This window comes from Capsicum annuum, chromosome 4 (assembly GCF_002878395.1).
Source record: "Capsicum annuum cultivar UCD-10X-F1 chromosome 4, UCD10Xv1.1, whole genome shotgun sequence".
Taxonomy (NCBI): domain Eukaryota; kingdom Viridiplantae; phylum Streptophyta; class Magnoliopsida; order Solanales; family Solanaceae; genus Capsicum; species Capsicum annuum.
The window spans coordinates 123962200-123979372 of NC_061114.1; the positions used below are offsets into that span (position 1 = coordinate 123962200).

Here is a 17173-nt window from a genome sequence, read left to right on the forward strand (position 1 = left end):
TTGGACGAATCAATTGGTCTTAGCTCAACTTTGTTCTAAGTCATTACTATGAACATTTTTCACCTCAAAGCTACTTAATAGACTAGGATAATGATCATGAAAACTATATTCACATGAGAGTCACTTGGATTAGAGTTTAGACGCATAGAAATAACGGTTTAAATTCTAGCACGAAAATACGGGGTATTACATTATCTCCCCCTTGGGAACATTCATCCTCGAATGTGAATAATTAAACTCAAACACAAAGGAATCTTGGTCTTTGATCTATCATGTATAACTGATATAAACTGAATCACTGAATCTCAAACATAATGAGCCACTGAACTGATCCGCAAGTGCACGAATTCTTATGAAAATAGCTATATGGCTAAGATAGGAATGCGAGTGTCAACTTATGAGTCACCATTACATTGCACTGGACCTGATCTCATGAGAAAAGATGAGAGGTTTATAAAAATAAAAACTTAGGGTATTACAATATCCCCCTCTTGGGATTGTTCGTCCCCGAATGATTTCGATTTGGTTGAAATATTAAGAAGATCGAAATGATACACAGGATACTCACGAACTGAATCATGGCTTAATATCTGAATCTGAAACTGATGCTATTAGGGAGTAAAGAGCTTTGAGCATAATCTGAATAAAACATCTGAATAAGGAATTACAAAATTGCTATCCCTATGTGACCTGAAACATCGGACCATAAATCATAAGCTAGGATAGAATTACTAGGCCTTAAGAAATGCGACTTCTTACTTTCAAGCTTAGCAACACTGATCAAATTCTTTTTCGACTAGGCTATTCCCTTCAAATAACACACTCTCTTGATTCAACTTAAATTTTTCATATGGCATTGATGAATTTGTCTGTTAAAGTCTAAAATGAACTAGTTCTCTTTATTATGATAGACAATGATGTATGTGGTTTGTTAAATTTTCACTATCTTAGACATAAGGGTGAATGTAAGGTTAACTATGCCATAGGTGTCATCTTAGAAATAGAGATGCCTAGATTGAGGTTGTGGTTACCAATTGTTGAATACACGTATTAGGTATTCGAAAGAATCACTAGGTAAAAGTTTGGTGTTTTGTTGAAAGACTAGCATCAAAATCTATAACCAAGCCTACCTATATTTGATTTACTAAATCAATGTTGCTAACTAACTCCCACATGTCACTCCCTTAGTAGTGGATAATCCCATGATCCGTGTTTAATTGTTAACACTCTAAATATTCATAGCCTCGAATTTATACTAGAAAAAACCAAAAAAAAAACATTAGAGTAGGAACCTATCCCTCATTTTATCTTTTTGTCCCATTTGTTTGAATTTAACATGAATCTATCAATTTGAATAAATTTGATCGTTACTCACATTGTTCCTTGTGGATTTGACCCCGACTCCAAAGTTGGGTAAATATATTGACGACGACCGCCTTCTACTTAAATTGACGTGTAAGTTGAGCGTTATCAGTTACAGAGGACAAATATGATATAAAGGCATAATGGGATGATAATAGACGATGATATACCTTTTCAAAATACAATTGGAGAAGACAAGTTTGTAGTAGGTGTAGGGTCAGATGCAAGATAGGAGTCATCTGAGCCTAATGTTATACGTGGATGACGGTGATAAGTCAGGAGTGGTGGTACTGTAGATAGAGTTGCAGAAGGTATTGTATATTCTTCTAAAGTCGGTGCAGGTAAGACTGGTGGCAATATGGATGGAGATGTAGAAGTAATGGTAGGATCCTCAAAATTTGATACAAGTAAGACCTCAAACATGTTAAGATGATCAAAATCAAAAGAAGATATAAAGTAAGCTTGAGACTCAAAGAATGTGACATCAGTTGACATAAGGGTACGAGGGCTCAAAGACATATTTCAGGGCACGAGGGCTTAATTTATCTTTCCCTGGGTAAAGTTATAAATAAAACATGTACTCCTAAAGACATGAGAGTAGAAGAGTATAAAGTTGATTAAGGATACAATATTGAATAAGGAATTTGATTTTGAATGAAAGATGAAGACATTTGATTAGTTAAATAGCACGATGCGATGACCGCATCTCCCTAAAACACAGTGGAACATGGGGTTGAATGAGAAGAGTATGAGTAGTCTCGATGAGGTGCTTATTCTTCGTTTGGTAAGAAACTTCAGGAAAAAAAAGAAAAATCAGACATCATGCATCAGTTTTTATTGAATGATTTATGTCATTATTTGTTTGGTGGATGGTGTGCAAAATCCAACACCACCATAAGGAACATAAAGCTCAAGAGACCAAGACCACTGGAAAAATCTAAATCACGTGCTCCCATGCGCCAGTCGGAAGTACATTTTCTAGTGAGATCTGTCTCTCGCACCAAGAGTGTAAGCGATATTCCTATCATTTTTTGAGTTATTCCTTCTTCTGTTGGGGTCACCCAGCTATTCTGACCAGTTCTTTTCTAGATTTCAATTGATTTTTTAGATTTTGACGACTGTCAGAGTTTCCGACGACTATTTTTTTGGATGATTCAGACCTTTTCTTCAGAGCTTGCTACTCTTGCAGCTTCCAAGTTAAATCATCTTGTGAAATTAGAATTTTTGAGCCATAATCTTTCAAATATGATTTTAAGTCTGAACCCTTACTGAGGAAATAAAAAAATCAAATGTAACAATCCATGAAGAATTGACGAGGTCATTTTGGAAGATATCTGCCTGGACTCACACATTATGTATGTTATTCTTGATCTAAGTATAGTTATTGTAATAACTATGGACATATTGATGGAATATGTTATTCTTTGTATGATCGACCAACTAAAAATGATCATGTTGCTCAGTCTAACAACACAAACAATTAATAGGGTATTTATCTGAAAAGAAATATAATGAGTATCTTCAATATCTTGCAAGTAAGAAACTATCTCTACTAGTTGCCTCAACTGCACAATCTCCTACCTTTAGATCATGCGTTGTGGACTTTGGAACTTTTGATCATATTTTTGGTGATAAATCACGTCTATCAAATATTGCTTATTCCAGTGTCATCCAACCGTTAGTTTAGCTAATGGTAACAAAACTAAAGCAAGGGGAGTTGGACAAGCTACACCCATTTCCTATGTCACTTTAAATTATGTTCTTTATATCCCTGGTTGTCCTTTTAATCTTGCATCAGTCGGCCATTTGACTCGTGCCCTAAACCGTGTCATACTGTTTCTTGAGGACTCATTTATCATGCATGACTGTGGTACGGGACAAACAACTGGTGTAGGATATAAATCACAAGGCCTTTGCTACCTTACCTTTCCTAACTCCTCAATAGCATGTCCTATTACAAACTCTCCGCACATAATTCACAAACATTTAAGACATCCTAGTTTGTTCAAACTACAAAAGATGGTGCCTATTTTGTCTAGTATATCAACACTAGATTGTGAGTCATGCCAACTTTGGAAACACACTCGAACTACCTTTCAACATAGTACCGAGAATTTTGCAAAGTCTATCTTTTCCTTAATTCACTCTGATATTTGTGGGCCTAGTAAAATAACCTCAACCTTAGGATTTCATTATTTTGTTAGCTTCATTGATGATTATTCAAGATGTACTTGAATTTTCTTAATGAAGGATCGCTTTGATACCATGTAAGAAATATAAGAGAAAAAAATATTATTGAATTGCTGTATCTAAATAATTATAGTGAGACCCTATTTATTGAAACTACATTAGACTCCTTATCAAACTAGGATACTAACACAAAAATCCTTTTCCATGGAGGATTACATAAACTATCTCTATTCCTACTCATATTCTAACAACATATGTTAGAATTTTTTTCTCCATTTGCACACTTTCTTATTAAAGTCCAGCTTTTATTTTCGTTTTGCGCTTAAGCCCGAATGAACCCTTAAGCTTATTGCACTTCTTGCTTTTATAGAAAAGCAAAACCAACTTTGCATCACCAAAAACTATTATTTTAAATTTCTGATGAGCAAAAAAATGGGAAAATATGTTGCAACCTCTACGGAAAGGGTTGACTTTCACAATATGCTTTCTACAAAAGAAATGTAAAGTAAAGTTGCAAGAATCACAAATCACATAAAACATACAAAAGCAAAGAGATTTTTGTGCCTTACGAGTGAGTTGGAGAAGAGGGCTTGCTATGGCTAGTAACATTGGTGGTGGTGGCTATACCATTCTCAAATTGATTGACAGATTTCTTCAAATTTGAAATGTTTCGTTATGTACCAAACTATTGTGTCTGGGCGCTGGAGGCACTTGACTACTCATATTCCCATAATTTAATTTATGCCAAAAGACACATACAACACCAAAATGGAAAGAGCAATTTTATTCTATAATTGAATAATATTTCAGGGAAAATTGGATGAACGTGCAATTCTGTTTTCTGGATTTGTTAAACTGGAGAAAGAATCAGAAAGGATTTGGGAGGTAGGCAATTTTAGGTCGGACAATTTGGAGTGCCCTAGCCTAAACCTCTCTCTCTCTCTCTCTGCGCTCTTGAGTTTGTCATATGCAGGCCTGAGCGGTACCTTCTTCTTTATTAATTTTCTATTGTGATTTGGCGTAATTGGCACCCGCCATAATTAATATTCGCTACTTTTCCAAAGTTTTTTCATTTTATGAAAAAAAATGCTATTTGGTATAAAAACTCAAAATATAACTTCATGTATTTGAAAAAATGAAAATAAGACTCTAACTTACTTTTATTTTTTTTAAGTTCAACTTCACCTTATATTTTAAAAGGTTTTTACAAATAATTAAAATTCTTTAGTCATAACTCTAATTCTAACTTTATTTTTTATAAATTTTTTAAGATCAAATGCCCTATTGAAGAAAAATTATCAACAGAAGATTATTAGTGTGTTATAATTATTCGTATATATATTTGTATGTTAGTCTATCAAATTATAATATGGAGTAATAATTAATAATACAAAATTTGTCTTTGACTTTTATCATATTCTGATTTTGACATAAGACTAATTAAGTTTACATGCTTTATAAGTGTGTATCACACTAATTAATAATTAAGCTAAAAATGAAAGGTAAAGTAATATAAAATCATACTGCATAAACATAACTTCAAATTACTTTCATTTAAATTAATAGTAAAGTCATAAACATAGTCTTTCACGATATGAACCTTTAATCATATATATATATATATATATATATATATATATATATATATATATATACATATGAGCATTTTTCTTACCAGTTAAATGAAAAATCAAACCAAGAAAATTAATTAACCAAAAATTGATAATAAATATCATATTGATTGATCATCGATTTTGTGTGCTTAGAAATTATAAACTAATAAATCAAACCAATTAAATATAAAATCTTATTGAATCAACGATGGGCGTAACTTTTATCATTGAAGACTTTGTATGCATAATCCAAAATAGAAAAGAATTAATGTAGAACGAGTAAATTTAGTCGCGCTTCACGCGATATGAAAAATATAAATTAGATTCATGAAATTTTAAAGATTTTTTTCAATCTTCAAATTCAAATAAATTAGATTTTAAATTCTAATTTATTTAACACTTAGTTTTGTGTTTAATAAAAGGCAATACCATAGGAAAAACTTAAAATGAGAAGTAATACAATAATTAATGCTATAACTCCATAGTCATTCTCCTGTTATAGATAAAGATTGCAGTGAATTTCCTTAAAAACTCAAATTTCCTATAAATTGCTCTTGAAAAAGTTAGTAAAATACACATGATGCGCTATTGGCACACTTTATTTTGAAACTACTCCATTGAAATAAAAAATAATAACAATATGAAGAAAAAATGATACTACTAAAAAATATATTTATTGTTATGTTCTTATAAATTCATAATCTATAGATGTTTATCGTGGATTTTTCTTCATAGTTTGCAAACCAAATGAAAATATTCAATTCTGTTATTTCTGCATGCATATTTATCATATTATCAATCATAATATATTAAATCTTTGTGTAGCGTGAAAATTAAAGGATGAAATTTGTAAAAGGCAAAGTAAATAATAAGTATTATATGAAAGAAGTCAGTAATACTTCTTCCATATTTGAAAAGGCGTCTCTTATTTTTTGATATTTTTTTAATGGTTAACCAATGAGTTCATAAGCAGTTAAAATCGAATAACAATTAAGAAGATAAGGCAAAATATCAACGAAAAAAATACTATAATAAATATAGATATATAGGTAGGAGACTCTAAAGACTTAAGTAATTATATGTATATACTTTAAAGTTATTTAAAAATTATAACTTATAATGGTAGATTCGTAACTGAAAGTGGACTAAGAAAATAGGAGACCAAGGATGAATGTTTCCGAAGAAAGGCAGCTCACCACTTCAAAGTCAATGCACAAACCGCTTCAATCGTCTACTCACTACGCAGAAAGAGAAGAAGATGCTCTGGACCTTATGTCGCATGGGGACATAGTGTCCGGAGATGATTAATGGTTGAAATGCTAGCATGTAACTCAATGATAAGTATAAAATAACATCATCATTCAATAATAAGACAATATATCATATTCCATCACATTCATACATTTATCCTTACTTATAGGTATTTCACATGCTACTCAAGAGATCAAGGCTCATCAATATTCTTGAACATATACTCATACACAGGGATATACACGACATGTTCATATTATGACACAAAGGGAACAAGACTTAGGAAACATTCTAAATACAACTATTCCCATGTCACGAGGTGGACGACTCCGACCTTCCAAACTTATAGATTCAAACGTTTCTTATTAGGAGAGGTACTGGGACCCAACAATCTTATTAGGCAAAGAAATTGAACTACAAGACATCCATACTAGGGACTTGAACCACTAGTCATCCCATTTGGCAAGGGACCGCAAGCCTTTTCATCAGACTAGGGACTTGAACCACTAGTCATCTCATCGGACTAAGGACTCAAACCACTAGTCATTTTATTAGGTGAGCTGTTCTAACCTCCAGAGATCTCTTTAGGCGAGGGACTCAAACCACAAGGCATTTTATCGGACAAGGGACACAAACCACTAGTCATTCCATTAGACTAGGGACTTGAACCACTAGTAATTTCATTACCATTATTAGTCGACATTCGAACTCTTAACAATTAGATCATACATTAACATTCATACAATCCATTTCACATTCAAGGACTATGGCTCATCTAGCTAATTCAACACTATACATGGCCACATCATCCTTATGGGAGCCTTCATTGCTCAACCATTTCAATAGGCTAATGACTTAACTTATTTCACCATACAATTAAATTTATGGTCATCAAGCCCCACACAACTATGCATATTTCATAGTAATATTATAGGATATGCTTGTTATACATTTAGTTCCACACACCACTCAAGTCTTTCTTCATGTCTAGGGGCTTTAGCCTCTCATTGGCCATCAACCAACAAGGTTATCAATTTGAGAGATAGCCACCCTAAAACCCTAGCCTCCTATACTTCAAAGATGAGTTTGAGAGAGTGCTTAGGGTGTTTGATCCCTACAAAAAGGATGTTTAGGAAGCTACACACACTTATATAGTGAGAGGGTTTAGTGTTTTAGGTATGGGAAATGACCACAAAGCCCTTAGTTAAAAGTTGGAAAATGTACCCGTCCAGGGGTACGACTCACCTTATGACTCACTTAAGTGATCGTACCCTAGGGTATGAGTGGTACCCTGACTCTTACACTAGGCCTCTCCTAGGTAACACATACTATTAAGGGTACGACCATGTACCTTTAAGTCGTATCTAAGGGGTACGACTCACCCCCTAGTCGTATGCTCCACTCATAATAAAACCAGTCTACTCCAAGTGAAGACCTCACTCTATACAACTTAACTGGTTATGACTCGTACCCTTACGAAATGATTGAGGAGAGGTCACTCGTATAGAAGACAAAATGCTACTCTTCCTAGGCTGCTAAGGGTACAAGAGTGGATGTGAAGGAGGATATGGCTTATATCCATTGGGTACAACTTAAGTTCCTAGTCATAACCACCCCAGAGATACCAAATGGAGATGTTTTGAGCTGGTTTAAAGTCTAGGTATTTTAATTCTTCCCCAAAGAACCACCACTTTAGCCATCATTTTGGACGCGGATTTTATAATTTTGAATTTTAAATTCTTTTTACGTGGGAACATTTAAATAACTTGTCTTAGATTTTATTAGGAATATTTTATTCATCTCTTATCTTTTATTAGGTTTTTCATATTGAAAATACATTGTTAAATAGTTTTTTTCTAAAATTAATTGGAGATTTGTGGATCTAGATTCTTTTGTCATATTTTCTATTGAAGATTAAAGAACAACAGTTATGACTTTGGGTAAGTAAACTTTGAATTAATTTATGAATAACACTATTTTTTTCTCTTTCCTGGGTGAAAATGTGTGGCTAAGCTCTCAGAACTAGCGTTATGGGAGCCTTAATGTGAAAAGCTAATTTTGGGTTGTGAATCTAGTAGATTCCCATGAGTAATTGATATTGTATAACCTCTTATTCACTTTAATGACTTTTCTTGGTTGCAAACTTGAAAAGTGAGCCCAAGAACAACACTTGTTCAAATAGAAAAGTGCTTGTTGGGAAGAGAAAGGGTTCACCTAAATCTAAAGGCTTTAAACTTTGGATAGAGGGTAGATACCTTAACCAGATCAACCTATGTGAGATTATAGTTGAATTTATACTATGTTCCTTAAGTTTAAAAGAATTAAGGGATAATTTGTAAGATTATAGGATAGAATTGAATGAATGGTTCAACAAAATAAAATAAAAGAAAAGTGGTGAACAAAGGAAGCAAATTTTAGGCATGAGAAAAGAGAAAACAAAGAAGAGTGGCCAAATAGTCAAAAAGAAAGACTAAAAAGTGTGATGTTGTCGTTCAAGGAAGGGAGTAGCTGTGTTGTTCCCAAATAATATCCTACCCCAACCCAAACCTACCTTACAAGTTAGAAAGATCTTTGAGATACCCAATCATTTACTTTCTTTGTAGTTGCGATTGAATATAGGGGCAAGCCTATGGTAAACACTTGTTGCATTGAGATTTCTTTTGTGAGAGAGAGAGTTTGTGCACTTAAAATTCTTTGTTGCATATTTTATAGCTTGATGTAAGGTATTTACCTTCTTGTGAGGACGACATGTGAAACAAGTTGAGGTGGGTGATTTTGTCACCTTTTGACAATGAGGCAAATTGAGTATAGCTTAGTTGTGGTAAAAAAGGGAGTCATTTCTAGAGTATTAGTTTTTGGTTGCTTGGTCGTTCTTTGAAGTCCTATGTATCCTTGATTTTATTATGTTATAAGGAGGGTTATAGCAAAGTTAGCTTAGCCCATATGTGATGAGTTTTATGTGATTTCGATTAAAGTCGAGGTCATTGTGATCTTCAAGGCATAAAGGTTGGGAATAAACGAGTGTGTCTCTTGGTAAGAGGTAGTGTTGCTTGAGGACAAGAAAATGCTTTAAGTTGGAGGTGTTGATGAGTGGTGATTTTACCACTCAATCTCACTAAACATTTGTGAACATTACCTTGTTTTAAATGAATAAATGAGACATATTTGTGATTAAATGCACTAAGGGTGTGTTTGGTATGATGGGAAATATTTTCCATGGAAAATGTTTTCCTGGAAAATAAGTTGGTTTTCTATTTATTTTCTCGAGTTTGGTTGGTGAGTGAAAATTATTATTCAAAAAATATTTTATAGTGTTTGGTTGGTGAGTAGAGAATATTTTCAGAAAAATATTTTCTAGTGTTTGGTTGGTGAGTGAAAAAATATATTTTAGAAAATACTAATAACTATTAATTAGTATATTACTACCTCTAGCAACTCAGCAACTTATAAGAACTAATTTAAGCATAGCAAATAATATCAATGTCGAATACTAAAATATTACAAGTCACTAAAATTTAAGCAACTACTAATTAACAAATATAGGACACTTTTCACTATTTTGTCAGGACAGTCTCAAGATACTACAATCAATAGAAATACAATAGAACGACAAGCTTATTCAACCTTATAAAACAAGCTACATCGATGACAAAATAGAATCTGCAATTAGCAAAAGTAATATAGGTAAGTCTTCCTCTATGTATATGAAAATTACAGTATATTCAACAAACATTGAAAAAGGGGAAAATTTGGGCTTCACTATTTTTTATTTTAAGATGTGAAAAATTAATGCAAAGTACAGTGAAAAATATTTCAAAGTAATGTGAATTTTTTGAGTAATGTGAATATGAGTGTTGTTGGGGTGGGGAAGAGGGGCGGGGGTGGGGGCATAAGCCACATTTGTCATTTTCTGGAAAATGACTTTCCTTGACCTATGAGGGAAGTAATTTTCCCTCAAATAGAGGAAAATAAGTTATTTTGGAATATATTTTCCCAATATTTTAGTACAACCAAACAAGAAAAAATAAGAAAACATTTTTCAGAAAACATTTTCCATCATACCAAGCACACCCTAATATCCACTCTTTGTAGGTATAGAGTTGAAAAGATAGGAAGATGTGGATTGGAGCGTAAAATGATCAAAAGGGAGAAAGAATTTGCAGTTGCAGACTTCGAGTAGAAACTGGCATCAGTTACCGTGATCACAACCTGGTGACCGCAGTCATGGGTGTCAAACAGAAGTCAGGGAACTGTGGTAGCGGCCACATACACATGATCACGGCCTAGCGGAAGACTGCAGCCCAAGGGCAAAACTGAAAATGCACGCGGCGGATCCCAAAAATTTAACAAAGGAGGGCTAAAACCCTAAACAATGGATTATTCAGAGAATTCCATCTTCCCCAATTTTTAGGTTTAGTTTTGTATAGTTCATATCCTCTATTTTTGGAGAAAAAAGTATTATATAAATTTTGGGTGAAAAATACATTGGAGACTTTCTAAGTGAAAGATTTTCTCACTTCCATTGTTGATATATTGGGCGAGCCAAGTTTGAAGTAATATTCGCTTAAATCTTCAACAAATTAATTCAATGAAGATTATGGGTATATCTATGCTTATTTATCTTATGTGTAGCTAAATCTCTCTCTTGGGGTTATGTATGAATAGGGGTTTAAGTGTCTAAGGGTTGTTATTGTTAGCATCCATTTGGTAGTTCATGTTTATGGGTTTTGTCATTGGTATGTTATTTTGGTTGGAATTTGATGGTGAAAGCCCCAAATACCTACAAGGGTTTAATGGGTGAAAGCTCCAAGCTCTAGAAAGTTCAAGGCCATCTTCGAAAGAAGGGTTTTGGGTGAACTTTAGGAATCCTTGTCATCCTTAAAAGAGGGATGTAGAGACCAAAGCAATGATAGACAATTATGTATGTAGTTTACTAAATTTTTACTATCTTAGACATAAGGGTCAATATGAGATTAACTATGCCATGGTTGTCATCCTAGAAATAGAGATGCCTAGATTGAGGTTATGGTTACCAATTGTTGAACACACCTATTAGGTATTCGAAAAAAATCAATGGGTGAAAGTTTGGTGTTTTGTTAAAAGACTAGCATCAAAATCTATAACCAAGCCCACCCATAGTTGAGTTACTAAATCGATGTTGATGACTAACTCCCACGTGTCACTCCCTTAGTAGTGCATAATCCTAAGATTCGTGTTTAATTGTTAAAACTCTAATTATTCATAGCCCCAAATTTATACTAGAAAAAACCAAAAAGAAATATTATTGTAGGAACCTATCCTCCATTTTATCTTTTTGTACCATTTGTTTGAATTTAACGTGATCTATCATTTCGAATTAATTTGATCGCTACTCATATTGTTACTCATGGATTCGACCCCAATACCAAAGTTGGGTAAATTTGTTGACGACAATCGTCTTGCACTTAAATTAATGTATAAGTTGAGCGTTATGAGATAAAGAGGACAAATATGATATAAAGGCATAATGGGATGATAATAGACGATGATATACCTTTTCAAAATACAATTAGAGGAGACAAGTTTTTAGTAGGTGTAGGGTCAAATGAAAGATAGGAATCATTAGAGCCTAATGTTATACATGGATGACGATGATAAGTCAGGAGTGGTGGCACTGTAGATTGAGTTGTAGAAGGTATTATATATTACTCTCAGTGAAGGTAAGACTGGTGGTAATATAGATGGAGATGTAGAAGTAATGGTAGGATCCTCAAAAGTCGATACAAGTAAGACCTTAGACATGTTAGGATGATTAGAATCAGAAGAAGATGTAAAGAAAGGTTGAAACCCAAAGAATGTGACATCAGTTGACATAAGATACTGACGAAGATCAGGCGAGTAGCAACGATATCCCTTTTGAACATAAGAATAACTAAGAAAGACACATTTCAGGGCACTAGGGCTTACTTTATCTTTCCCTGGGTAAAGTTATATACAAAACATGTACTCCCAAAGACGCAAAAGTATAAGAGTATAAAGTTGATTGATGATACAATATTGAATAAGGAATTTGACTTTGAATGAAAGATGAAGGCATTCGATTAGTTAAATAGCACGATGCGATGACCGAAACACCCTAAAACACAGCGGAACATAGAATTGAATGATAAGAGTGTGAGTAGTCTCGATGAGGTGCTTATTCTTCAATTGGTGAGAAACTTCAGGAAAAAAAAGAAAAATCAGACATCATGCATAAGTTTTTGGTGAATGATTTGTGTCATTATTTGTTTGGTGGGTGGTGTGCAAAATCCAAAACCACCATAGGATGATAAAGCTCAAGAGACCAAGACCAACGAAAAACTCAAAATCACGTGCTCCTACACGCCATTCGGAAGTACGTTTTCTAGCGAGATCTATCTCACACACCAAGAACATAAGCGATATTCCTATCATTTTTTGAGTTATTCCTTCTTCTGTTAGGGTCACCCAGCTATTCCGACCGGTTCTTATCTAGATTTCAATTGATTTTTTAGATTTCAACAACTGTCAGAGTTTTGGACGACTATTTTTTTGGTTGATTCAGACATTTTCTTCAGAGCTTGCTATTCTTGCTGCTTCCATGTCAAATCATCTCGTGAAATCAGAATTTTGTAGCCATAATCTTTCCAGTATGATTTAAGTCTGAACCCTTAATGAAGAAATGAGAAAATCAAACGTCACAATCCATGAAAAATTGACGAGGTCATTTTGGAAGATATCTCCCTGGACACATACATAATGTATGCTATTCTCGACCTAAGTGTAGTTATTGTAATAATTGTGGACATGCTCATGGAATATTTTATTCTTTGCATGATCGACCAACTAAAAATGCTCATGTTGCTTAGTCTAACACCAAAAGCAATCAATAGGGTATTTATCTGAAAAGAAATATAATGAGTATCTTCAATATCGTGCAAGTAAGAAACTATCTCTACTAGTAGCCTCAACTGCACAATCTCTTACCTTTAGATCATGCGTTGTGAACTTTGGTGCTTTTGATCATATTTTTCATGATAAATCACGTCTATCAAATATTGTTTATTCCCACTCTCGTCCAACCGTTAGTTTAGCCAATGGTAACCAAACCAAAGCAAAGGGAGTTGGACAAGCTACACCCCTGTCCTCTGTCATTTTAAATTATGTTCTTTATGTCCCTGGTTGTCCTTTTAATCTTGCATCGGTCGTCCGTATGGCTCGTGCCCTAAATTGTGGTATACTATTTCTTGAGGACTCATTTATCATACATGACCGTGGTACGGGACAAACAACTGGTGTAAGATATGAATCACAAAGCCTTTACTACCTTACCTCTCCTAACTCTTCTATAGCATGTCCTATTACAGACTCTCCGCACATAATTCACAAGCATTTAGGACATCCTAGTTTGTTCAAACTACAAAATATAGTGCCTAGTTTGTCTAGTCTATCCACACTAGATTGTGAGTCATGCCAACTTCGGAAACACACTCGAACTACCTTTCAATATAGTATTGAGAATCATGCAAAGTCTACCTTTTCCTTAATTCACTCTGATATTTGTGGGCCTAATAAAATGACCTCAACCCTAGGGTTTCATTATTTTGTTAGCTTCATTGATTATTATTCAAGATGTACTTGAATTTTCTTAATGAAGGATCGCTCCGATACCTTGTGAGAAATATAGAAGAACAAAATATTATTGAATTGTTGTATCTAAATTATTACATTGAGATCCTATTTATTGACACAACATTAGACTCCTTATCCAACTAGGATAATGACACAACAATCCTTTTCCACGAAGGATTACATAAACTATCTCTATTTCTTCTCATATTCTAACAACATATGTTTGAATTTTTTTCTCCCTTTGCACCCTTTCTCATTAAAGTCCAGCCTTTATTTTCGTTTTGCGCTTAAGCCCCAATGGACCTTTAAGCTTCTTGCGCTTCTTGATTTTAATAATACCCTTAACTTAATCATTGGGAAAAAAGTAGAAAGACTGATGGACAAGTTACAGTTTGCAACCTGCCCAAAGAAGGTTTGACTTCGACAACTCACCTTCTAATTCTATAACACTCATCTGTTTTTGAAACAAGAAAATTTACTACAGTTCATACGTATATCAATAAAATGCAGACACCGTTCTCTCAGTAAATCTATCATATCATTCCCCATCCGTATAGAGAAGCGAAACCAACTTTGCATCACCAAAAACTATTATTTCAAATTTTTGATGAGGAAAAAAAAGAAAAAATATGTTGCAACCTCTACGGAAAGGGTTGACTTTCACAATATGGTTTCCACAAAAGAAATGTAAAGTAAAGTTGCAAGAATCACAAATCACATAAAACATACAAAAACAAAGAGATTTTTGTGCCTTACGAGTGAGTTAGAGAAGAGGGCTAGCTATGGCTAGTAACATTGGTGTTGGTGGCTATACCATTCTCAGTTTGATTGATAGATTTCTTCAAAGTTGAAATGTTTGGTTTATGTACCAAACTATTGTGCCTGGACGCTGGAGGCAGTTGACTACTCATATTCCCATAATTTAATTTATGCCAAAAGACACATACAACGCCAAAATGGAAAGAGCAATTTTATTCTATAATTGAATAATATTTTAGGGAAAATTGGATGAACGTGCAATTCTATTTTCTGGATTTTTTAAACTGGAGAAAGAATCAGCAAGGGATTGGGAGGTGGGCAATTTTAGGTCAGACGATTTGGAGTGCCCTAGCCCAAACCCCCCCTCTCTCTGCGCTCTTGAGTTTGTGATACGCAGGCCTGAATGGTATCTTCTTCTTAATTAATTTTCTATTGTGATTTGGAGTAATTGGCACCCGCCATAAGAAACATTCGCTACTTTTCCAAAGTTCTTTCATTTTATGGCAAAAAATATTATTTGGTATAAAAACTCAAAATATAACTTCATGTATTTGAAAAAATGAAAATAAGCCTTTAACTTACTTTTTTTTTTTTAACTTCAACTTCACCTTATATTTTAAAAGGTTTTTTCGAATAATTAAAAATCTTTTCATAAAAATATGATCAGACATAACTCTAATTCTAACTTTATATTTTTAAATTTTTTTATGATCAAATGCCCTATTTAAGAAAAATTATCAATAGAAGATTATTAGAATGTTATAATTATATATTTGTGTGTTAGCCTATCAAATTATAATATGGAGTAATAATTAATAATACAAAATTTGTCTTCGACTTTTATCATATTCTGATTTTGACATAAGACTAATTAAGTTTACATGCTTTATAAGTGTGTATCACACTAATTAATAATTAAGCTAAAAATCGAAGGTAAAGTAATATAAAATCATACTGCATAAACATAGCTTCAAATTACTTTCATTTAAATTAATAGCAAAGTCATAAACAAAGTCTTTGACTATATGAACTTTTAATCTCACACACACACACACACATATATATATATATGTATATGAGCATTTTTCTTACCAGTTAAATAAAAAATTGAACCAAAAAAATTAATTAACCAAAAATTGATAATAAATATTGTATTGATTGATTATCGATTTTGTGTGCTTAGAAATTATAAACTAATAAATCAAACCAATTAAATATAAAACCTTATTGAATCAACGATGGGCATAAATTTTATTACTGAGGACTTTGTATGCATAATCCAAAATAGAAAAGAATTCATGTAGAACGAGTAAATGTAGCCGCGCTTCACGCGATATTAAAAATATAAATTAGATTCATGAAATTTTAAAGATTTTTTTCAATCTTCAAATTCAAATAAATTAGATTTTAAATTCTAATTTATTTAATACTTAGTTTCATGTTTAATAAAAGGCAATACCAGAGGAAAAACTTAAAATGAGAAGTAATACCTTAATTAATGCTATAACTCCATAGTCATTCTCCTGTTATAGATAAAGATTGCAGTGAATTTCTTTAGAAACTCAAATTTCCTATAAATTGCTCTCGAAAAAGTTAGGAAAATTCACATGCTACTGGCACACTTTATTTTGAAACAACTCCATTGAAATAAAAAAGAATAACAATATGAAGAAAAAATGATACTACTAAAAAATATATTTATTGTTATGTTCTTATAAATTCATAATCTATAGATGTTTATCGTGGATTTTTCTTCCTAGTTTGGAAACTAAATGAAAATATTCAATTTTGTTGTTTCTGCATGCAAATTTATCATATTATCAATCATAATATATTAAATGTTTGTGTAGCGTGGAAATTAAAGGATGAAATTGTAAAGGGTAAAGTGAATAATAAATATTATATAAAAGAAGTCAGTAATACTTCTTCCATATTTGAAAAGGCGTCTCTTATTTTTTGATATTTTTTAATGGTTAACCAATGAGTTCGTAAGCAGTTAAAATCGAATAACAATTAAGAAGATAAGGCGAAATATCAACGAAAAAAATACTATAATAAATATAGATATATAGGTAGGAGACTCCAAAGACTTAAGTAATTATGTGTATATAATTTAAAGTTACTTAAAAATTAAAACTTATGATGGTGGATTCGTAACTGAAAGTGGATTAAGAAAATAGGAGACCAAGGATTAAGGTTTCTGAAGAAAGGAAGCTCACCATTTCAGAGTCAATGCACGAACCGCTTTGATCGCCTACTCACTGCACAAGAAGAGAAGAAGATGTTCTAGACCCTATGTTGTGTGGGGACATAGTGTACGGAGATGATTAACGGTTGAAACGCTAGCATGTAACTCAATGATAAGGATA

At 33.0% G+C, this 17173-nt stretch overlaps 1 protein-coding gene across 1 annotated transcript in view; it reads right to left on the reverse strand.

Moving 5' to 3' along the window:
• LOC107856121 (CBS domain-containing protein CBSCBSPB3-like) overlaps positions 1 to 14956 on the reverse strand; it is an 83238-nt gene extending 68282 nt beyond the window's left edge. The window contains 2 exon segments of the mRNA XM_047411973.1: positions 4122 to 4173; positions 14860 to 14956. Coding sequence (XP_047267929.1) covers positions 4122 to 4173; positions 14860 to 14956 — 149 coding nt within the window.
• Positions 14957 to 17173: the final 2217 nt, after the last annotated feature.